This window comes from Anoplopoma fimbria, chromosome 1 (assembly GCF_027596085.1).
Source record: "Anoplopoma fimbria isolate UVic2021 breed Golden Eagle Sablefish chromosome 1, Afim_UVic_2022, whole genome shotgun sequence".
In the NCBI taxonomy this organism is placed as follows: Eukaryota; Metazoa; Chordata; class Actinopteri; order Perciformes; family Anoplopomatidae; genus Anoplopoma; species Anoplopoma fimbria.
The window spans coordinates 3263815-3286810 of NC_072449.1; the positions used below are offsets into that span (position 1 = coordinate 3263815).

Here is a 22996-nt window from a genome sequence, read left to right on the forward strand (position 1 = left end):
CAATAGCTGGAGAAGGAATACATTATATATTCTTTAAGACATTCTAAATACGTTAAATTAAAAGCTAAACTCCTTTAAGTTTCAGTGAAAATGTTACGCCTTTATTTTGAAGGCAAATTACTGTGTTCCGGTGGACATCACCACAAATACAACGTTATGCTTGAATCCTTCAGAATAAAACTACGTCAGAACATTTTCTCAAAGCACAAACTATAAAGGGGAAATAATTAACATAACTTACTTTTGATTATCAAAGTAATTCATAATCCATCGCTGTGGCATGAATACACGACGTACTCGCTATGAAATTAAATTAAAAGTTGACGTGAAGCTTTTATTATGAAGGCAAATCGTTCTCGGATAAGGGACGGGAACAACAACACCAGCTCCTGTGCTGCCAGGCTGCTGCTGCTGCGTGTTTACTGTTTACTGACTGTTTACTGTGTGTTTATACGTTCAAATAACAACGAGAAGAAGACCTAACAGGTGCAACTACTTCTTTGCATTTGCAGGTGTTGCAGGAGATGATGGAGGAGCAGCCAGAACTCAGTTTGAGGAAGCGGAACTACAGTGCGGAGAGTTTCAGGTGGGACACTTATAGATGATGCACAGGCCACCTAGTTTAAGAACATGCAGAGAAAATGAGTATTTCTGATAATGTGGGGGTTAAAATAAAAAATGTTAAGTGCAGTAGTGTCAGAGATGTTGCCAATAAGCTGCAGAAGTTGCAGATTGCTGAATGGACTTGGTATTTATTGACATATTGATAAACTAGACAAATCCATCAGGGGATGCACAAGGTTCAGTTTCTGCAGAATGAGGAGACATGCATGTATAATATGAGCTATGCATGTCTCATTATTATTATTTAGACTATATATATATATGTACTGTATATATCTTGCATTTGATATCCACTGTTTATACTACTCATACTGTTATTTTTCTTTTTTTAATTATTATTTATCTGTTATTTATCGAGCACATTGTTTGCACCTTTACTGCTTCTTTTGCACTTCTGGTTAGATGCTAAAACTGCATTTCGTTGTCCTAGTACTTGTACTCTGTGCAATGACAATACAGTTGAATCTAATCTAATCTAATCTATTGTCCTGGCAAAAACAATATCTGATAATCATCTTTGTTTGTTGAAAACTCCTAAAATGGCACTAAAACACTCTGGAAATCCTGTTTCCTGATATATCATTAAGAAACAAATAGTTTCATTTCAACATAGATATGATGCATCTTTTTTTTGTGAACATCTTTTATCATGAAAAACTAAGCAACAATCTTAAATACAGTAATCATGAATAAGTAGGTCCCCCTTTTATAAATAAAGGATATATATTTTCTGTATTTTTTAAATCAGGCTCTATTTTACCACGTCTCTACCATGATAGGGAGCTAGGAAGCTTTTTAGAGTCGCTTGTGACGATATTCAAGATATATCTGATGATGGAAATTCACCATAATCAAGTTATTGTGTGTTTTTATCCCCGCAGTAAAGTCCTATATCGTCCCATTAACGCCTGCTGTACTGTGAGTGCTGATGAGTATAATGAGGGTCATGTAAAAATGTGTGTATGTGTGGCTGTTACATAGTGAGTCCATACTGATTATTGCACCGTTGTACAGTCACGGCCATAAAGTGGTTGGGTGTACCGCTCATAAAAGTTATGTCACGAGGGAATGAACTGCTTGTGTGTCTTGTTGCTTAAGTATAAAGTGATTTAAAGTGCCTGTCAGCGAAAAGTTTGATAGCTGGATGGTGGTAAATTTCAATCCTGTGATGTGTGACGTGTGCAGGCAGTCCCTGATCATGTTCTTTTTGCTGCTGATACTAATTGCCGATCATTGATGATCCATAGCGGCAGATACAGATCTCTTTGTTGTTTGACTGTACAGCTGGTCTACAAGACTCCTTAAAACAAATCTTTTCATTAGTAGTTTTAATGTATTTATAAGCTCCTTAGAGATATTGCAATTGCAGTGTCATTTTCTGCCGTCCGTACCAGATCTCCAAATCACAGTCGTCCGTCTCCTGTAGGGTTGAATGTGTTGCCAGATTAAACTCGGTGCTTTGTTAGCCAGTCTACAAATCTGACTGCATTGTGTCAGGTGGATTTGGTTACACAACAGAACACATCTAATGCGGATTTGAAGTGGGGGAAAACAACAATGCGTTCCCAAAAGAGGAAAGAATGGTTTTGTTCATGCAGCTGGTTTCCCAATTATTTTAATAGGCCTAATGTTGAGACGTTTTACACGAGATTAGACATATTTTTTTTGTGCACAAAGAAGACTCGTAAACCTTTCCAGATCACAAAGTCCAACCTTTGGAGCGCCCAAATCCATGAGCCAAGACTTTCCTCATTTCAGTGGAAGGAATCTACAGAAACAAACTAAACTTCGGACTCTGGCTCATTTGATTTTTGTTTTTTTCCCCAAACAAAACATAATTAAATTGTCACGTTTGGGACTTTTTTCAAGCAAATTTTGGTCCTTGAGGAAACAATAAACGGACCTCGCCGCATTTAACACTTTGATCCAGAATGGATGACATCAGTCGACTGTTGGCCTCCGTGGGGCGCGTCCGCTCCGACAGCCTCGCCAGCGACGCCACCCAGTCAACCGCCGGCAAACTGGTGCTGCGCCATCGGCTCAACCAGCTGATGACGTGCGTGGACGACTTGGACCCCAAGAACAAGCTGCACGAGAAAATGGTCAAGACTCTGGACAACGCCTTCCTCGTCTGTGGCAGGAGAGCCAACAAGCCGAGGAAGGACGGGTTCAGGTGGAGGCTTGTTCGTGTTTTCTGTTTCCTGAAGCCGGAAAGAGAGCTTCTGCATTTTCTTCCAGGAATATTCTTCCTCGTCCTTCTTTTATTCAGCTCTGTACTTGCTTTTCTCTTTAACATACTTCATGGATTGATTTTTTCTCTCGTGGGTTCAGTGAGCTGCTGACAAAAAAGAGGCTGTTCATTCTTGAAAAATGATAACCCTCTTGTAGAAAATCTGTCCAGATCGTGGAGAATTCAACCTTTAATGGCTGTTAAGAGTTAGTGTGAGAGGATGACTGGTCTCATTATGAGTTAACTGTAGCAGCCTGACATGCTTGTGGTGTTTCACACTACTTTTACTGTAACTCGGATGACGTGCTCCTCTCTGTTTTTTGTTCCCAAACTGAATGAAGCTCTTTGAATGTCAAAGTACAGTATTTTTATTCCGTGATGTATATTTTAAAGGTATAACGTCTCACCCAATAGCTTCTTTAGTTCTAAACATCTACGTCCATCTATTATGGATTGAATATGTGTACTTTTGGATTCAAGTGCTGCACAAATTGACTTTTTCTTTTTCTGTCTCCTGCAGGCTGCACATGGTGACGTGGAACGTGGCCACAGCTGATCCTCCAGATGACCTGACGTTGCTTCTCCATCTGAACTCCCCGAAGAGACCCGACCTCTACGTCATCGGGTAGGTGGAGCAGTGAGTGGGTTGGATTGTTATGGGGGCAGTATTTTGTATATATATATGTATATATGTATGTATGTATGTATGTATGTATGTATGTATGTATGTATGTGTGTAAGTGTGTGTGTAAGTGTGTGGATAAAAGTGTGTGTGTGTGACTGTATGTAATGTAATGTAATGTAATGTGTGTGTGTGTGTGTTGTTGTGTACTTAACTGGATATGGGAAAGAGTTATCTTGTTATATTAACAATAAGTGGCGATACACTATATATATCTCTGTATTTGTTTTAAAGTGGGCTAAATGTCAAGTTGACAGTCAAAGCCACATGTGAGATGTCATGTTGATTAAAACAGGTGTCACGTTATATGACATGGCTAAGCACTGCTTTAATAAAATCAACTCTGGATTCAGGTATTAGTGATTTTCTACAATTGTTAGGACCTAATTATTTAAATAAAGTACAGATATGTGTTTGCATGCACACACACTAGTGCATTAATGTAACAGCTTTGGGCTAATTTCTTAATGTAAATACTTTAATTTGTTTAATAACGCACCAGGTAAGAGAGTTCTTTGCACAATTTCAGCATTAGTTCCCTGAAAATGTATTTCATTTACAAGTAATATTGATATCGTAACTGAAATATCCTCAATCAAATCGATATGGAATCAAATAGGAAATTGAATTTGGAACTTGTGAATCTGAATCGGATCTAACTCTGGAAATCAGTGGAGATACCTGGAGGTTTGGTTCGGGTGGCTTTTGTGCTCGGAGAATGTGAGAGAGGAAACACTGGCACTGCTTTACGAAAGAAACCGCTTATCCAACGCAAAATCAAACTATATCAATATAAACTGTTTAGTCTCATCCTATATCCTGTTTGAAAATATATATATACAACCTTAAGAAGCCAGTAAACCGCCCTACATAGAGTGACGGATGATTAAAACCCTGTGTGACAGTTTGCAGGAGGTTTACTCAGGACCGCTGAGGTTCGTGTCGGACAGCGTGTTCGATGACCGGTGGAGTAAACTGCTCATGGACACCTTGGCACCACGGAGATACGTTAAGGTGCAAATCTTCACAAAACACAGATTTCATCTAATTACTATATTTAAGAGTTTTATGTTGAGCTGTATTTACTTTGTGTGTGTTTCAGGTGTCGTCCATCAGAATGCAGGGTCTTCTGCTGCTCTTCTTCTCCAAACTGGACCACGTCTCCTTCATCAGAGACATCCAGGCCAAATACACAAGGACAGGCATCTTCGGTTACTGGGTGAGAACACACACACACACACACACACACACACACACACACACACACACACACACACACACACACACACACACACACACACACACACACACACACACACACACACACACACACACACACACTATGGATTTTAGGATTACCCAATCTTGCCATAACCGTGATTATATACCTTCATGGTTTCATAAGCGTGAAAATTGAAAGTGCTATTATCTATGGCAGTGGTTCTCAAATGGGGGTACGTGAAGGCACTCCAGGGGGTACGTGAGATTTTTAAAAAATATATTTAAAATTAGCATCCATTCAAAAATCCTTTAAAATTGTTATTTAATAAATATTCAATAAAATATAAGTGCAAGTTCATAAACTGAATTTAATGCAACAATGCAATCGTCAGTGTTGACAGTTTAATAAATCAGACACTGATGGCGTGTATTACATCTTTTTTTCAACCAAAAATGCTTTGCGCTGGTTAGGGGGTACTTGGCTAAAAAAGTATTTCACAGGGGGTACATCACTGAAACAAGGTTGAGAACCACTGCTCTATGGTGTCCTTATTGCATTGTTGTTTGTGCGATTGGTGAAAAAAAGTTTCTCTGCTGATCGTTATCGGCCTTTACTTAAAATCTGCAATCTGGAGATCGGCATTAATGCTTTCTAATCGAACATTGCTGATATTGTTTCATTGTGAACCACAAATGTTGAACTCTGCAGGAGGAGAGCTAGTTAACGTAAGCAGTATCGGAGCTAACAGATAACATACTGAGGTTCCATTTAGTTTCAGTATGATGCAAAGAAAAATCAAAAGTATCAAAATCAATGCAGCAGCATTTTTCTTCCTCGTCAAAATCCGGTGCTTTCATTACCCAGAATACAGTTTGGTCATAGATCCAGGTGTGTTGTGCTACTAGCAGCTAATGTAGCCTCCAGCTGCTAGCCTCAACTAGAGATGAGGACCGGGCTACAGAGGTCTCACTTCTATTCAACCCCACATAGCCTCCTCTGAAGCCACTAACGGCAGTAGTACTGTGCAGTAGAACTCCCCAACACGTGTCAACACACATATGTGTGTAAAGTCAGCACAGTTCCCCTTTTATTAAGAAATATCACATCCCACATGTGTGAACTGAACCACAGAAGCAGAAGTAAAACTGTGAGACTTGTGGTTTGCACTAGTCATGAGTTGATCATTTTTGTCTTTTGTTTTGGTCCGTCTCGCACACGTCTCTCAGGGTAACAAAGGCGGCGTGTCTGTCAGTCTGTCTTTCTACGGCCACATGCTCTGTTTCCTCAACTGTCACTTGGCGGCTCATATGAACTACGCCTCGGAGAGAGTGGACGAGTTCGAGTACATCATGGACACGCAGACCTTCGACTGTAAAAAGGCTCCGAGGATTGTTGACCACCGGTGAGTAAAAACTACAGTTTGATACAGAAGTGTCTTAAAGCTGCATTCTCTCTAGTGTCCATCAGGGGGCGACTCCTCTGGTTGTATAGAAGTCTATGAGAAAATGACTCTACTTCTCTCTTGATTTATTCCCTCAGTAAACATTGTAAACATGAGTTTATGGTCTCAATCTCTAGTTTCAAGTCTTCTTCAATACAGCATGATGTTCATTTAGTAAATGATGCTCCATTTAGAGTCAAACAGACCATAAAGCAGGGGATGCTTTAGGGCGGGGCTTACTGTGATTGACAGGTCGACGCCACGGTGTCATTAAAGTTAATTGTAACCCTTTTTGGTCGACTAAAATGTCTTATTCAGCTTTCAGTTATATATATATATATATATATGTTCCTTCATATTTGGATGTCTTCAATATTAATCTACAATGTAGAAAAAATAAAATAAAGAAAGAAAGAAAGAAAAAGTCTATAATGAGAAGATGTGTCCAAACTTTTGACTGGTACTGTATATATATATATTATATGTATATTGACTTGTATATTTATATTATAATACATATATAGTTTTTATATAGATATTTAATTATATATATAGTTTTATATATATATATATATATATATAAAATCTAATAAAAAAATATGTCTAAATAAATAAATATATCATCTAAAAAAGTAATTTAATACATTTAATACAAAATTATATATCAAATTGTATTATATACATTATATTAAGTCCTTAGAAAAAATAAAATAAAATAGTGCTTGAAAGTCCAAGAATCTTATTTTTTCTTATGTCTGTATGAACACTCTCACACATTAATTTCCTTTAATTCTTCAATAAATGTTATTTCTTCATCCTCTCTCTCTCTCTCTCTCTCTCTTGGTTCAGGCTGGTGTTCTGGTTCGGAGATCTCAACTTCCGTATCCAGGACCACGGCATGCACTTCGTCCGCTCCTGCATCAACAATCAAACCTACAACCTTCTGTGGAGCAAAGACCAGGTATCGATCAGCTGTCTGCAGCATAAACAACCCCCATTCACATGAATAACACTTAAATGATCTGTGTTTGATGAAATGTTTGTTGTCGTTCTCAGTTGACGATGATGAAGAAGAAAGAGCAGGTCCTCCAGGAGTTTGATGAAGGGCCTCTGGACTTTCCTCCAACGTACAAGTTTGACCGAAACTCCGATACTTATGACAGCAGGTAACTGTTCCCTAGTGACATCACAATAATCAGTTTTATCACATGTAGGGATGTGACGATATGGGATTATATCTCGATTCAGGATAAAACACATGCTGAAAGAAATAACCTGATTTAAAATATGTAGAGGAATAACATTTTTGCTATTTTTTGAATATATATTTCTCATTTATCTATGCACGGGGACCTTATGAGTTATAATTTTCCTTAATGATATTGTTTTTTTGTTTGTTTTTACTATCTGTGACGCAGTAATAATATTTGTTTCTTAACTAAATGTAAGGTGAAGCGATTCCAGTGTGTTTAAGCGTCATTTTAAGCATTTTTTGATGATTATAGGGACATGAATTTTTCATATCGTCCTAATCATATGTTTTAAATCACTTTTTACTTCCAGTATTTGCCTCTTAAAATGTTTATTTGTATTTTATTTCATCTATACCATCTTCACAGGCTCTACAGGACATGGTTTGGCTTTAAGTAAGAGTTCAAAACACATTTGTGTCCACATATTCTCTTAATATATCATGGCACCCTTTTTTATCAATAAACCTAACTACACTTCAGTATGTGCACTTATACTGCTTTTAACATGTTGCTTAAAGTAGTAACCTTGTTTTTGTATGCAGTATAATAAGTCTTAACTGCTTTTCAAAGGCTGAATGAAGATTATCTTAATCTGTAACATACTGCAAGTTAAACAAACAAGCAGGTGGAACTAACAGTCTTTACAAGACAAATGTTTGAAAGACTGAAATGCTTGTTTATTCCACAGATCTGTTATTTTGAGGGCCATAACTAAAGCTGTTTAAAGGAACCCTGTGTGACTGCTAGTGGCACTATGGAGCAATGTTTTTTGGTGTGGTTTCATGTTATTCTACTGATACAAAGTCAAAATTCAGTGACTTCTAGTCAGCAAACATAGATGTAAACAATGCATATTTTAGAAATACTAAATAAAATACTTTACAAATGTTTATTAGGAAGAAAAGATGTTTTGAAGTGTGGTTGTATGAGGTTCTTTTCCATAGTCAGTGTCTTACTACAGTAGATGGATCTTGGAGAAACAGACACGAGCAAAGCAATGTTCTGCTGTGGACGTATTTTAGACACCTAAAAGAATCAATATCAGTTTAATTGTACGCTGTATTTGGATTATTTTCACCGTTTTCCCTGTCTGACACGGAACTGAAGTCATTCTCTATGCTCTCTTCAAAGCCACCAGACCTCATTGAAAAAAATAGCAATTTTACCTCACAGAACATGGAAGTTGCTGGTCAATCTGTTAATTTTCTTTTGTTATTATGTGACTTTGGTGAATCCGAACAAACCCATTAAAACACCAAAGTCACACAATAACACAAATAAACTAAAATGTCAAGGCAGCGACAGACCAGCAGCTCCTGTGTTCTGTGAGGTAAAATTGCTGTTTTTGCCAATGGAGTCTGGTTTCTTTAAAGAGAGCAAATATAACCGCTTTAGTTCCCCCTCAAATAGAGTCAAAAGTGGTGAAAATATTCTACATAAAGCTAACATACATCTCTACAAACTCCATCTACTGTAGTAACACTGACTATGGAGAAATATACCTCTTAAAATACACTTTAAAACATCACAACTCTCCCTTTAAGCTTCATAAATGTGTTTTTATGAGACACAAATCTTCTACAGGGTTCTTTTTAAATGGCAAAAAATATGAGTATTCCATATTAACCTGCATGTGTGATACCATCATACTGCTTGAGAGCTTGTTGTTGAATATAAGCCGGAGTGAACAGCTGCTAAACATAACAGTTAACATGCACGGCCACAAATAGATGCTTTGGTAATACGGGAGCTATGACTGCTGATAATTCAATATGTGTGTGTTGGATTATAAATGGATCACCATTGTCTATAAATGTCACATTAACTATAACAAAGTACATGTATCCTGTAATATGACAGTGTGGATTTTAGCACACTAGTAAATACAATTTATGTCTTGTCTTACTTCGGAATTCAGTTTAACTAAAGAAAACCTTGAAAAAGTGTCAAGAATCACAAATTTTGTATCTTTAGATTCAAACACAGTCATTAAAATAAATCCATCTATTTAAGTTTATGGCACAAAATAGCAGCTTTAATGTTTACATTAACAAATTGAACCTTTACGTAGTGGATGTTTATATATGGTCCACTATTCATTTATAACTGTTATATGCCAAATTTAGATTATTTAAACAAAAAAGGACATTTTTGTACATTTATTTGACCTTGTAAATTTGAATTTAATGGCATCCAGATATCTGAATCGCTGCACACATTTCAGTGATCAAATATGTCTAACGTTTTGATTGTTGAAGGCTGTTTTCACGGTTGGAAAAAATCCAGAGAAGTTAGAGCTTTGAGGTGCAAAACCGGGAAAATGGCTGCATTCATAAAGATTAACGGTGGAAAAATGGGCACCAAAATATAGACAAAACTGAATGAGAATGATGCAGCTCTGCAGGCCATTACAAGTCAACTACAGGACAGAAAACACAGCTCAACAACTGGAATATTATTTTAACTATGTGAAAAAAGTTAACTGCTACCACAACTTTAATGTCGACTGTTAAACGAAATTGCAATTCTGGCAGCTACTTCTGAAATATGTATTTAATGGCAGCTCTGTTATTGCAGAAAGGCTTTAAAGACATAAACTGCTTTAATGTGACCTCATAGTTAAGGTCATTTTGAAATAGATACCGTACCTTACCGTATCCACTTCCAGTCATGCATCTCACATCTTGCTTTAAACATTTGTCTTTGTCTCCTGACTGAACCCCTCCTCTCTGCTCTCTCTCCCCTCATCCTCTGTGAACACGATGTCCAGCGGTAAGAAGCGTAAACCGGCCTGGACCGACAGGATTCTGTGGCGTCTCCGACCCAGAGCCACGGCCCCCGACGAGGAAGCTGAAAACAGGGCCGGACAGGAGGTGAGGGAGGTCGGGTGTGTCGACGAGGACGAGGATGAGGATGAGGATGAGGAGTATCCGCTGAGGATCAGGCAGGACGTGTACACCAGCAACATGGAGTACAGCATCAGTGACCACAAGCCCGTCATCAGCGTCTTCACACTGGAGGTGAGAAACTGGAACACGGACGCTTTGTATAAACTCAACGTAGTAAGAATGAAGTTATTACGGCCTGTGTGTTGTGTGCGATGGTTTACATGCACCTCTGAATGTTTGTTAATAGGTTTTTAGACGTGTCTGTCACAAATAGTTCACTGATAAAAGCACTTTTTACTTTTCTGAGGATAATACAAAGAAGGCAATTTTTTTATTAAATGCTTTAGAAACAGAAGGTTTTAAAAATCTACAGTTGAGTAAATATTTTTTCAGGCAAATCAAATAGTTTTCAGGATATTCAACCTTTGTTTCTTCATAATTAGTTTAATATTTGACTTTTCTCTTTACAGTGCTTGTATAAAGGTGATAAAGTAGTCCATGAATATGAGATTTGAGGTTACTTCAGCAGTGTGGAGGTTATTTTATGGCCCATTGCCGGTTAAACTCGTTGTCTTTTTGCTTCCTCACAGTGCATTTAGTTTCTACGGCCTCTGGTGTTATATAATAATACAACCAACAGCACGTTGAGCTGTTTAACGTTTCTTTTAACAATTAACACTTGAAATGGTTAAGGCATTTGCAAATGACAAGGCAGTACAAAATGTCAGCCATACTTTGGTGTTTCATTTTTAACCTTTACTTAAGATTTCATAAACATACTTTTTACAAAATATACCAAAACACCGGCAACGAGGAAGATCTTTGATAGATAATAATGAGAATACATATGAAACAACATTGAAATCATACCCTCTAAAATAAAAGTAAGTAAGTAATTGAAAATAAGATCCATCAATCAATCGATTCAGTTTAAAATAAATAAATATATATATATAGCACTTTTCAAACAGATCAAATGCAATTCAGAATGCTTTACAAATGATTGACAAGAGGAAAATGCAGAGAAGATGAAGAGACTAATAAAGCCAAATAAAGCTCTGAATAAATAAAGAACTGAATACATTTATCATAATAAAATTGTTAAATTGTTAAATTAGAGCGAAATATGTATAAATACTAAAACCGTAGCATAAAAACACATAAGCCACTGTATAAAATCAGACTTAATAATAAGCAATAAAGATAAAAAAACGTCTAAAACACTACATGAAAAGATTTTAAGTTTCTGTTTGGAAACCAATATTTTCAGCTTCTCCCTGTGGTAATACATAATTTATCCTCTAAATATCTACAACTACATTTACAGATGAAACTGTATAACATCAACCTTTTAAAAGCAGAGTTCTTTTCTCCGTCTGTGCAGCTGAGGAAGAAGTACGACGCTCCTCTGGTGCGTCTGCAGCCGGAGGGCGACTGGAGCGCCGACATCGACGCCATGGTCCTCTACAGCCCTCTGCAGCCGTTCCCCTCCAGCGCCTGGGACTGGATCGGACTCTACAAGGTCGGCTGAAAATCATCCATTTACCACCAGAAAATGTTTATTTCCTGCCTCAGAATGACAGCCTTAAATGTGTGTGTTTGAAATCCAGGTTGGGTTCTCCAGTGTGTCCGACTACATCACCTACACGTGGGTCAAAGACGACGAGGTGGCCTTAAATGAAGAAGTCATTCAGGTAGTAACTCAAGAGACACAAGAGAATAAAAACACACATGTAATAAAAAGTGCATAAATAAATCAGAAGTGTGTGTTTTTATTGTAGGTGTATGTGAGTAAAGAGGAAATCCCAGTGCGTGGAGGAGAGTGTGTGCTGTGCTACTTCAGTAACGCTCTGCAGTGCATCATTGGAATCAGTGAAACATTCAAGGTAAGAACGTATTGTTTATCAATACGGGGGCAACGGATCATAAAAACTCACGGTTTGGAACGTAATATGGTTTAAAGTCACGGATCAGATCAGCACAAAGGATAAAAAAGAGCAAATATAAGTTTTAGAGATCCCCCATCATGCTTTTTTTGCCACCAATACTATTTAACGATAATTGATGATCCATATTGGCAGATAAAGATTGATTTTTTTGTTGTTGTTTTGCTTTTACACCATCCAAAAAAATAATTTAAAACGCTCTTAAGTCAGTGTTGACCATCAAAAACTCTAAATGTTATCCTTTTTACTTTGGATAAGTAACTTTTTTAACTTTTACTCAATAAAAATAGAATCTTTTATTTCCTTATCATTTGAATTGTGTGTTTTTATGACAAAAAAACACTATAAATGACTGACTGTACGTTTATGGTGTTTTGTCATGTATTTGTATTGATTAAAATGAATCTTGTCGTTATTAGTTTTAATGATGTATTATAATCTGTTTAGAGCTAGTGTTAGGAAGTTAAACAGCTCATAATTCATCTCTAATATCTATTTTATATTAATGTGAAAACATCTTCAAACTACTGGATTTATTCAGGTTTATCAGCAAAAACTTCATTTTACAAGATTACATTTGAACACATCATGATAAACTTTATAATTTACCATCGCCCAATACAAAGTTTTACTCAACAGAGCCTGAATGCATCATAATGTAACTGAACGTGAGTACGTTGGCCGTTAGCTAGCTCTAGCTTTTGAATTAAATACAGATTTGTTGTTAACAACGTAACATTATTATATATCAGTCAATAGAAAGCTTTAATGCCGATGTCCGTTACACCTCTATTCACCAATATTAATCCTCTAATAGACATTTATTTAAAGTTCCTGTCTGGTCTTCTGGTCTCTCGTAGGTCCAGGAGTCAAAGGTCGCCAGTGAGGAAGGTTTGATCCCCGAGAAGATCAACGGACCCGACAAAACGGTATCGAGAGACGACCTCTGGGACTGATCTGATCAGCGTGGTACGATCTTTAGAAATGGATCTATTAGAGCCTGGATTGTCTGAACCACAACGAGGCTTTTCATCACTGTGTTTTTCTAACTGGCCACCAAAGGAGAAAGATTAGGAAGCTCTGCCTGTCCTCGCTGTTACACTTCTTCTCTGACCTCTTTATTACTGCCACTGTGGCTGTTAAGGTACTACACTTTTTTATGAATGCTCTCTCTAGGGACAGATTTTCTCTACATACATGATACATGATCTTAATGTATCATGGAAACTTTGAGCAATCCTTCATCAACTGACTGAAAACCTGAGAAGAAGTTTCCCTAGAATGGAGTGCCAGCTTTGTGTCCCGGCCTAAAGCATTATAAAACGACCAACTCTATGTTTCAAGCCCAAAAGGGGAGGAAATGTAGGACTAAATAAATGACCCAGTAAAAATCTAAATATAAAATGGCCAAAAACGCCACCCAGGTCAAACAGCCTGGGGCTCTAGTTTGTTTGGGTTCTTTAAAAATCGTTGGAAGACAACATGAGGCTCCAAGGATTTGGCTCAGTCGCCTGTCTAGGGATTATTCAGCAATGTTCTGAGTTTGAAGGAGTCAAAGGGAGGAGTGAGCTCTAAAATATACAACTGGTTAAATTGTAGATCCTTAAAACAGGCAATAAATAAAAGCATATCCTCAAAAACAAATGTTTAAAATCGCTAAAAACAGGCACAGACAGCAGAGCAAGGTAGAAACAATCGTCAACCTCCGATTCTGAAAAAGTTAAGCCAATGCATTCTCTTCCTGACCAGCAGGGGGCGACTCCTCTGGTTGTATAGAAGTCTATGAGAAAATGACTCTACTTCTCTCTTGATTTATTCCCTCAGTAAACATTGTAAACATGAGTTTATGGTCCCAATTTCAAGTCTTCTTCTTCCTAATGATCAGTCAGTTGATGAAAAGAAGCTCTCCTTTAGAGAAAACCTCCATGTTTTAATGCTGAACTTCACGCTCTCACAGCTGCTTTGGTGCAGCTGAAAGGAAAAGTAGAGATTTTGAATATTTATCTACAACCTGACGGCCACATTTATGAAAAGAAAAAAGGGAATTGCAAATTGAACAAAGCTCATAGGACATTTTTTTTTTGCTTCCACGTCAATTTGTTGACATTTTTCAGCAAAATAAGCAAATCAATGACCAGTAATTTGTGAGTTAAAGACAATATGATGCTGGAACAGACGCTTACATATTTATATTTATAGTATATTTTCTTTATGTTCACTTCAGTCTGATTTAAAGGGCTAGTGTGCAGCATTTATTAGTGTTTAATCACCAGAAACTAACGCTTAGAATGAATCCTTCATATCTACAGAAGCCCAGAATGGACAAACCAAACACCAGCTCTAGAGAGAGACTTTCACATATTTATGACACCTGACGGCCACCGTAGTTATCCGACAAACTGCTGTAACGTGGGGCTTAGAGTGTAAAACTGGTACTGTTATTATAGGATGGCGTTACCACGGTTTTGCACTCACATTACGTCATACTTGGAAAAAGAGTATGTGTATATATAAGTGTATTAAAGGGGTGTTTAGTTGGTTGCAATCTGCAGCCTCAACATTTGATGTCCCCAAAATCCTACACACTGTCCCTTTAAAGTTTTAAAATAATGTGCTTTATTAGGATATAATCAGAGATTCAAACTTTTTAGGGGAACAATAGTCTCAAAGAGGATTCAAATTTAGTCAATATACATTCAACACATGTCACCTGAAACCCTGTTAAAGCTCGTAGGAATATTTAACATCTGGTGGTTCAGTCACATGACAAAGGATGAAGTTAGACAAATCATATTTTATTTAAAACACATTTGTTTTATGCAGTTTTTGGAGAAATGTTAGAGTAATTTAATGCTGCATTTTGGAGACTATTCAGCCCAAATTCATTGTGTTTGATGGTTCTGCAAGATAAGAAATAGAATAAAACCCCTCAAGGCAGAAATAAAGAGATTCAAATTTGATTGTTTATTGAACTAAGAAGTTCCTTTCAACTTTATTATTTAAAAAAAATATATATTATTGGCTAAAAAGTATTTTTTCTATTTAGAAATATGCAGATAAATACTAGTCCTACAGTTCACAGTCCTGAAAGCGTCGCTGTTTAATCTCTTCTGGGTTTTAGATGTTTTACATGTTATTTTTAAATATATTCATAGTGTTCACAGGATATCTCTCCTTATTGTGATGAATGGGCTGCTGTAGGAAGATAAGAGAAGATGTCTTAGTTTGTTTTTTCTCCTTAAAGTATTTGAATTAACTCCAGTAGTTCCTGGAGGACTTGTCACAAATTTAATATTTAATATAAATGTTACGTTATTTTGTGGAGCAGATTATTTGTGGCTCATTTTTAGCTTGCAGTTGTTACAAAAACAATATATTATTCATTCCCTTTTTAATACCCAACGTGGAATCTTAGCGAATCGGAGAACATAAAGAGATGTTGCACTGTTTATTGTTAATGCGCTCGTATTTATAGGTGGTCATTTTATTGTTTGTGCGCTCTGAAGGAATATACATGTTTTGTTTTCCGAAAATAGATATGGATTCACAGCAAGTGCCTTTTGAAATGATTGTTGCTTTAGTGTACTGTACGCCGCTGCTCAAGTTTGATACGATATGTATCTTTAATATTCATCAGATTATTTATCATAACACGGAGTGATTTTTATGACCTCTTCTTGCTCCTCTAGATTATAAACATCGAATGTTATTGTTGTTGGCTTGCTGGAATAAATTTTTAGCCAATTTATGTTGGTTTTTTTTTTTAAACTTAAAAGTAAACTATTTTTCTGAAATAGAAATGAAATGTTGTAATGCTCTGTAAGAGAATACCAACAACTGTATAGCTTTGCAAATGCAAATATTAAATAAGTCTCACTTCATTCGTTGTGTGGTTTACTTTTCTATTCTTAATGATATTAATAATTGTCTTATTATAAGTTATAAGGGTGTCTAATTGTCAGAAAAATGTACTGTGAGGCTTGTCGTTTGTTGCCATGGTAATGGATAGAAGACGCCCAAACGGAGGGTTTCAACAGCACGTAACAAGGTATGTTCAAAGACTACTTGTTTTTTGTTTAGCCATTTGTGTATTTGGTATGTACAAAGAAGTTGTAAAGAAATTTAGAATTTTTTTCTGTTTTATTTTATTTCAGAGACCTTTTTTTCTTCTCTAATAAAAAGTGTGTTTCGTATTTTTTATCCTATATCTATAATCTGCTCGGGAATTATGTTGTAGTTGCATCTCCACTAAACCAGTGTGCAGTTGTTTGTAACCAGAAGAATATTCAACAAATATAAACGTCTACAATCTTGCAGTTTTTGGGATTCTTTTGCAAGAAAATCTTCAAAATGTCTAGTTATAAAAGTTTGTAGTCATAGTATGGAATTGGTATATATTTCATGATCTCTGAGCTCAGATTGACTTATTTCTAAAATGCAAATAACAGTTTTGTGTCCAAGTAGGAGTAGCTTAAAAACATTTTCCGTAGTGACATCTTTATTTTCTGTCCTCTAGATTCTTGTCTTCCGGCCTGCAGAGGATCAGAGAGGATCTCAAAGTGTTCTTCATGGAGAATAGACATGTTCTGAGTTTGTTTCGGGCTCCTCCAAAGAGCAAGACCACGATCCAGAACAGTCCCAGCTGCTCGCCGAGGTCCAGCAAGTACCAGCTCACATCAACAAGTAAGGCCCAGTCATGTCGGATTAATCTCATATTGTGGATTCACTCTTAATCACACGGATACTAGTAACTAGTCTTCATATGGACTCCATACAAAATGTAATTAAATTAAAGAGGGTTCACCTTGTCAGAGAGTGTTAATATGTTGCAGAAACTTATTTATATGTATTTTAAATGAATGCATCTCAGATTTTAACATGTAAATATTTTATTTTAATGGAGACTTTAGCAGCAACTGATCCATTTTTACTTAAACTAATCAAAACATTCAAATCACCGAGTTAGTCAACAGCCAATTATAGCGTTACAGTTTAGTAGCTGTAGCCGATGAGTTTTATCATTTATTTTCATGCAAACACAAAGTCATTTACACACTGACTAGAATCTAAGGTAACTAAAACTAAAAAATCTAAAAGTAAACCTTAATTTAAACATAAAAAAGATCTCCGGAGCAGCTCCCTTTCTTCATTGCAAGTTAATGAGGACTTGGCATTTCACCTAAAAAACACAAAGAGAGAACGGGTGAAACATCGTACAATTAAGGGTCTTATTTTAACAAATACAAAATCCTGTTACCTCATGCCAGCGCAGTGTGAAGACGGGCAGGGTGAGGTGACAGTAGGGGCAGGTTCTGATCTGGTCCGGGTCATCGGCATCGGCACCGGTTCCTCTAGTGGACAGAGAGCTCGCCTTGAAGGCCCGGCTTAGCCAAGGGGTGGACCTATGTCCGGATAAATCCTCCTCATCTTCACTCTCACTCTCTTCCTTCTTGAACTCACTCTCTTCCTCCTCTGACGAAGACTTTTCATAGTCCAACCTGGTTGCCATGACACACGTCAGCTGGTTTGGAGGATGTAAACAAAGGAATTACTATAACGACTGATTGTTGAATAAATGATGAAGAGTGGATTTAAGCTTCCAGAGAGAGATTATGACTCTTGTGTGAGATAAAACACATTTCTTTGTTATGCAAATTAAAGGTTGAGTTGCTAAGCAGTGAAAAACAAAGCGAGTCAATCCTCATAGACCTCCATGTTAAAATGCCCAACTTAAAAGCAGAAATAATCACGTTTACAGCCTGGTACGAAAAACAGTTTTGGTCTCTATAGCTAATATTACTGTTCATGTCAACTGTACAGGGGTTGAATTTCTATATAACTCACCTATTTAAATTATATTAAGGCTTAAAGTTATGCATAATTAAGGGTGTGGCCTATTTCAGTGACAGGTGGGTGTCGTCACAGATGCTAGCTGGCTGCCAGGCGTTATGCCTACTTTCTCTTGATTTATTCCCTCAGTAAACATTGTAAACATGAGTTTATGGTCTCAATCTCTAGTTTCAAGTCTTCTTCAATACAGCATGATGTTCATTTAGTAAATGATGCTCCATTTAGAGTACACACTGATTGACAGGTCTCTACCAGAGACGTATACGGCGTCTCTACGTCCACATTCCAAATATGGTAACCTCTGTTTATTGGTTGCAAAAAACAAGATGGCAAAGGCCGTAATCCAAGATGGCGACAACGAAATCGCCGACCTCAAGGCTTCAAGAAATCAGTCCACAAACAATGGGTGACGTCACCATGACTACGTTTACTTCTTATATGCAGTCATGGTTAACCATTCCAGAGTGTGTTTCTAGTCCATGAAAGTTAATTTTGGAAAGCAAAAAAATGACTTGTTTGTACTTAGCTCCACCCTCTAGTGTCACATCTGGTTGCAGAAAACCAAGATGGCGGCGGCCAAAACCACAATGTCGACTAGCTGGTTGCTAACTTTGTCTGTCTGTCGTTCTTATGCAAGATCATTATTTTAATTGTTTTCATGCTGCACATTTAGCTTCAGGAATTTGTTCCTCCATCATATGTAAGAGAAAACACTTCATACCTCATGTAGTTCTATATCCTCAGCTGGAAAAGACGCCATACATCTGCTACAAATTGCTGTTGTTTTTGCTGTGAAAAGAAACACAGACATAGTCGTAGTTTAAGATAAAAAGTATGGGGATAGATGTGTTTATGTCGAAGCTTTTAAATCCAACATCCCCTTACTTTTGCTTGGAGACAGCTTGCTGGCGGTTTGAGGAGGACCCGAGGCGTCGTCAGTCGCCGAGCAGGTGGAGTCGTGGTCGGGTTTGTCCCTCAGGGTGACGTAGCGACCACAGTCCCTGCAGAGCTCGGTACGACTCCCGCAGACCAGACAGTGCTCGTCCAGCTCCTTCGACGGCAGCTCCAGCTCGCAGAACTGACAGATCAGCAGACGCTCCTCACACTCATCGGCCTGAAGGACGGATGAAGAGAAGAGCTTTACTACAAATCTGATATCAGACAGTATAAAGTTATTGGGTACAGCTGAATAATTGCATTTTCTTTGGGATTTGTTGGCATGAAAGTGGAATGAAATATTGAACTATATGTTTTTTAAATCCAGAAATATTGTCAATCCTTGAAATGTTTTTTTAAAAGTGTTGTTAAAGAAGAACGAAGGAATGGCGCCCTATATATTACATTATTATCCTGTCTTCATTATATATCCTGTCTTCTAGTCCATAAGCTCCACATAAACTGGATCCTACATTACCCATAATGCAACAAGCTTATAAGAGGTGTTTCATATAAAGAGGTAAAGTCCCGCCTCTTCCATTGTCCCCTGATTGCACCTTATTTTAGAAAAAAAATATGAATGGTAGTCAACAGAGAAAGACGAATATTTTTTTGATCCTGTTTGAATTATGAAATGAATTACACATCTGATGTTTGTCAATTTAGAAGATAGTTTTGCACGTCAAGACAGTTAAAGTTTGTCTTAGATTTGTTGCCGCATCATTTATTTTTTGTAAGAAATAAATCAGTGAACTACATTTCTCGTCTTGCATGTTGTAGGTCACAAAAGCTACATTCCACGCACAAATGTAACTCGTAATGTAACTTTTTTGATGTGCAAAATTATCTTTTAAATTGACAATCATCATATAAGTAATTCATGGCACAAATCAGACAATTTCAATATTTATTTGTCTCTCTCTGTTGACTATCATACATATTCTTTCCATAAATATGATCACATGGTGGTCAACAGAAAGGGGGCGGGACTAATACCTTCTGTTTAGGAAAACGGCCCCTACAGTACCACTGGACTCACCTCATGATCCTCTAGATGACAACGCTCCATCGTCAGGTAACATTTGACGCATCTCACCTGCAAACAAACAAGAGTTTAAAACCCGAATACACCATCATATGTAATGTGTGTGTATGTGTTTTCTGTGTGAACCTTGGTGTGCTGTTCCTCTCTGTGTTGGTCCAGTTTCTCTTTGGGAACCGGTTCATTGCAGTCGGGACAGAGACATAAGAAGCGTTTGCAGTGCGTTTCATGCAGAGCGAAGTTGGCCTCTGCAACGTCTTTGTGGCTTAAAGAGAAGAGAAGGAGAGAGAGAGTCGTCTTTAAGAGCGACGCTGGTTTTGTTTTTCACCTTGTGAACCTTGCTTTTTTTTTTATATCTGTCTGTAAACAGATGTTTTTTTTACCACGATAGCGTCGAAATTGAAAGATTCAGTCACGATACCATCTGACATGTTGTTTTTATCGCAACCAATGAACAGAGGTGACCATATTCAGACTGAGGAGGAGTGATGTAGAGATTCTGTATACGTCTCTGGTAGAAACCTGTCAATCACAGTAAGCCCCGCCCTAAAGCATCCCCTGCTTTATGGTCTGTTTGACTCTAAATGGAGCATCATTTACTAAATGAACATCATGCTGTATTGAAGAAGACTTGAAACTAGAGATTGAGACCATAAACTCATGTTTACAATGTTTACTGAGGGAATAAATCAAGAGAGAAGTAGAGTCATTTTCTCATAGACTTCTATACAACCAGAGGAGTCGCCCCCTGGTGGACAGGAGAGAGAATGCAAGTTTAAGAAAGTCAGATTTCAGCAACGGAGGTTGTAAAGCGTCCTCCAAACTGACAGTATAAACAGAACTGCTACGTATCTATGTCCTGTTTACTGAGGCTTCATGCACATTAATCTTTGTTGACATATTTTCCTTTTTCTAAAACACACAAGATAAATCAATGGCAAATACTTCACCCCCATTGCCCCTGATGGACAGGAGAGAGAATGCAGCTTTAAGACACTTCCACTTTGGCTTCAACCTGCAGAACTGGAGGTTCCTGCCTGTTCAATTCAGTAAACAGTAAGTTGTCACATTATGCATTATTCGGGGGAAAACCACAGCTGAGTTACTGATTTAAATGGAGTTGTTATTGATCTGAAGGGCAGAATGAGTTGGCACCCTTTAAATATATCAAGATGTGTCCCTCTGGTAAATGTAGGAAACATCTTTTTTCACCTTTAACATGAAATTGATCTGTTTTGTTCCCATAAACAGGGATCATCTGCCCTGTTTTCAAAACCCTCAAGCTAAATATAGAAAGTGAAAGTGACTTCTATCCTCTCGGGCTGTGGCTGTGTTTAACCTCCTGGTTAAAGAGCAATAAATAAATAAATAACTACATTAAAACACTTACAAATGCACATTACCTTGACATCAGATAATCCACTATAGGGCTATAATGTGTGTTAGGATGTACAATATATTACATATATCGGTTATAATGCGCCAAGCAGGACTTAATCACTACTGGCTCAAATAATGACATTATTTTATATTAAATATTCAGAGAAATAAGTCGGAATTTAACTGCAACTATGGTTTAAAACATCCATACTGGATCTCGTCCCTATGTACAGTATATTTCCTTGTTGTTTATCAAAACATCTTAAACTTAAAGCGACTTTTTAAATCATATTATTATTATTATTAGTCATTATAAACTCTCACCAGGTGCCACAGGTGCGTGTCGTCTCCTTGTCCTCCATTGACATAAATCCTAATAATAATAATGAGAATGGATCTTTTCAGAGTTGACACTTCTCAGTCTCAGTTTAGCAGAACAGAAAGTGAAATTCATTCTGCTGCATCATGTGATGTTATTCTGCACACCTGACACAAGGTGGCACAAAAAGCCTGGAATGAATGTTGGGATTAGTTCAGGGAGCTTTTCTGCAGAGATGTCACACTGTAGTAAAAAAAACATTATTAAAAACTGCTATCCTGAACTGTTAAATAAGTTATATTGCAAATAATCCATTGTCCTTATGTTTCAACTATATTAAAACCTCATAATAACCCCTAGAAGTCATTACAGCTGGCTCCAGCAGGTAATTAATTACCATAATTAACTACTTTTGATGGACTGTGAGCTGCTAACAGAGAGACTATGAGTCAATGTTGGAGTGATAAAGGTCAGAGGTGATCAGATGATGAAGATGCAAAGTCACGTTATTTAAGAAAGTGACACTTTTGGACTGTTGTGTGCAGTGTCTTGGTTTAATCAGTTGCCAATTTATTAATTAACAAAGTTTAATGCAACAGTGCTGCAATAAATCCTACCTTCATGAAGGTTGTAGTGTTTTTTTTTACTCATTGTGGATGCTGTATAGTTGATTTAGCCTTAATAATTATGATTAGCAAAAAGTCAAAATCCAAACAAGTGAAACGATACGTTGCATTGTGTTCCCTAAAAAACGGAAAATACACCATCTCCTCCATAACTCGGGTGCTCTTCATCCCTTAAATAGAACTTGGGTACCACAGAAAAAAGAGACTTTTCATCTATATTTACATATTACATTTATAGGCCACCACATCCTGTTAATCCAGCTATTTTAGATTTGTAATTGTATTGTATGCTTACATATTTCTCACCTTGCTAAAGTGATAATTGCGATATATAGGTATTGAATGCAGCAGAAAAAATAACTTATTAGACGGTGGAGGTAGCTGCTGCTGCTAAGGTGATTCTTTATTTATATGTCCTTTTTTTTTTTTTACAGCTTGGGTCTTGTTTTTTTACTATATATTTTTTATATATATTTTTTATATATATATATATATTTTTTTATATATATATTTTTAATATATATATATTTTTATATATTTATATATATTTTTTATAT

At 37.0% G+C, this 22996-nt stretch overlaps 2 protein-coding genes across 3 annotated transcripts; one reads left to right on the forward strand and one right to left on the reverse strand.

Moving 5' to 3' along the window:
• Positions 1 to 372: 372 nt before the first annotated feature.
• inpp5ka (inositol polyphosphate-5-phosphatase Ka) lies at positions 373 to 16153 on the forward strand. 2 transcript variants are annotated; one of them, XM_054626615.1, is made up of 13 exons: positions 373 to 586; positions 3375 to 3479; positions 4442 to 4550; positions 4639 to 4755; positions 5985 to 6160; positions 7049 to 7160; positions 7256 to 7365; positions 7819 to 7845; positions 10223 to 10472; positions 11725 to 11862; positions 11951 to 12034; positions 12122 to 12226; positions 13147 to 16153. In XM_054626615.1, exons 1-13 carry the CDS (start codon positions 525 to 527, stop codon positions 13240 to 13242), a joined length of 1491 nt encoding a protein of 496 aa, XP_054482590.1. In that variant the 5' UTR covers positions 373 to 524; the 3' UTR covers positions 13243 to 16153. The 2 variants fall into 2 exon arrangements, with proteins under 2 accessions (XP_054482590.1, XP_054482597.1); XM_054626622.1 differs by lacking the exon at positions 7819 to 7845.
• Positions 16154 to 17157: 1004 nt separating this feature from the next.
• xaf1 (XIAP associated factor 1) lies at positions 17158 to 21942 on the reverse strand. The gene is made up of 7 exons (XM_054601885.1): positions 21819 to 21942; positions 20244 to 20379; positions 20112 to 20168; positions 19022 to 19250; positions 18858 to 18925; positions 17544 to 17807; positions 17158 to 17465 (listed from the first exon to the last, which is right to left on the reverse strand). The coding sequence occupies exons 1-7, from the start codon at positions 21860 to 21862 to the stop codon at positions 17433 to 17435; spliced, it is 831 nt and encodes a 276-aa protein (XP_054457860.1). The 5' UTR covers positions 21863 to 21942; the 3' UTR covers positions 17158 to 17432.
• Positions 21943 to 22996: the final 1054 nt, after the last annotated feature.

Bases quoted from the DNA above. Each gene is read 5' to 3' on its own strand.
- inpp5ka (XM_054626615.1), top strand. From the start codon at position 525: ATGATGGAGGAGCAGCCAGAACTCAGTTTGAGGAAGCGGAACTACAGT. The intron at 3,480-4,441 runs GTAGGTGGAGCA...CCTGTGTGACAG, and splicing joins CCCGACCTCTACGTCATCGG to TTTGCAGGAGGTTTACTCAG. The intron at 11,863-11,950 runs GTCGGCTGAAAA...TTTGAAATCCAG, and splicing joins ACTGGATCGGACTCTACAAG to GTTGGGTTCTCCAGTGTGTC.
- xaf1 (XM_054601885.1), bottom strand. From the start codon at position 21,862: ATGTCAATGGAGGACAAGGAGACGACACGCACCTGTGGCACCTG. The intron at 20,169-20,243 runs GTTCACACAGAA...GTTTGTTTGCAG, and splicing joins GAGAGGAACAGCACACCAAG to GTGAGATGCGTCAAATGTTA. The intron at 18,926-19,021 runs GTAAGGGGATGT...TTCTTTTCACAG, and splicing joins CAAGCTGTCTCCAAGCAAAA to CAAAAACAACAGCAATTTGT.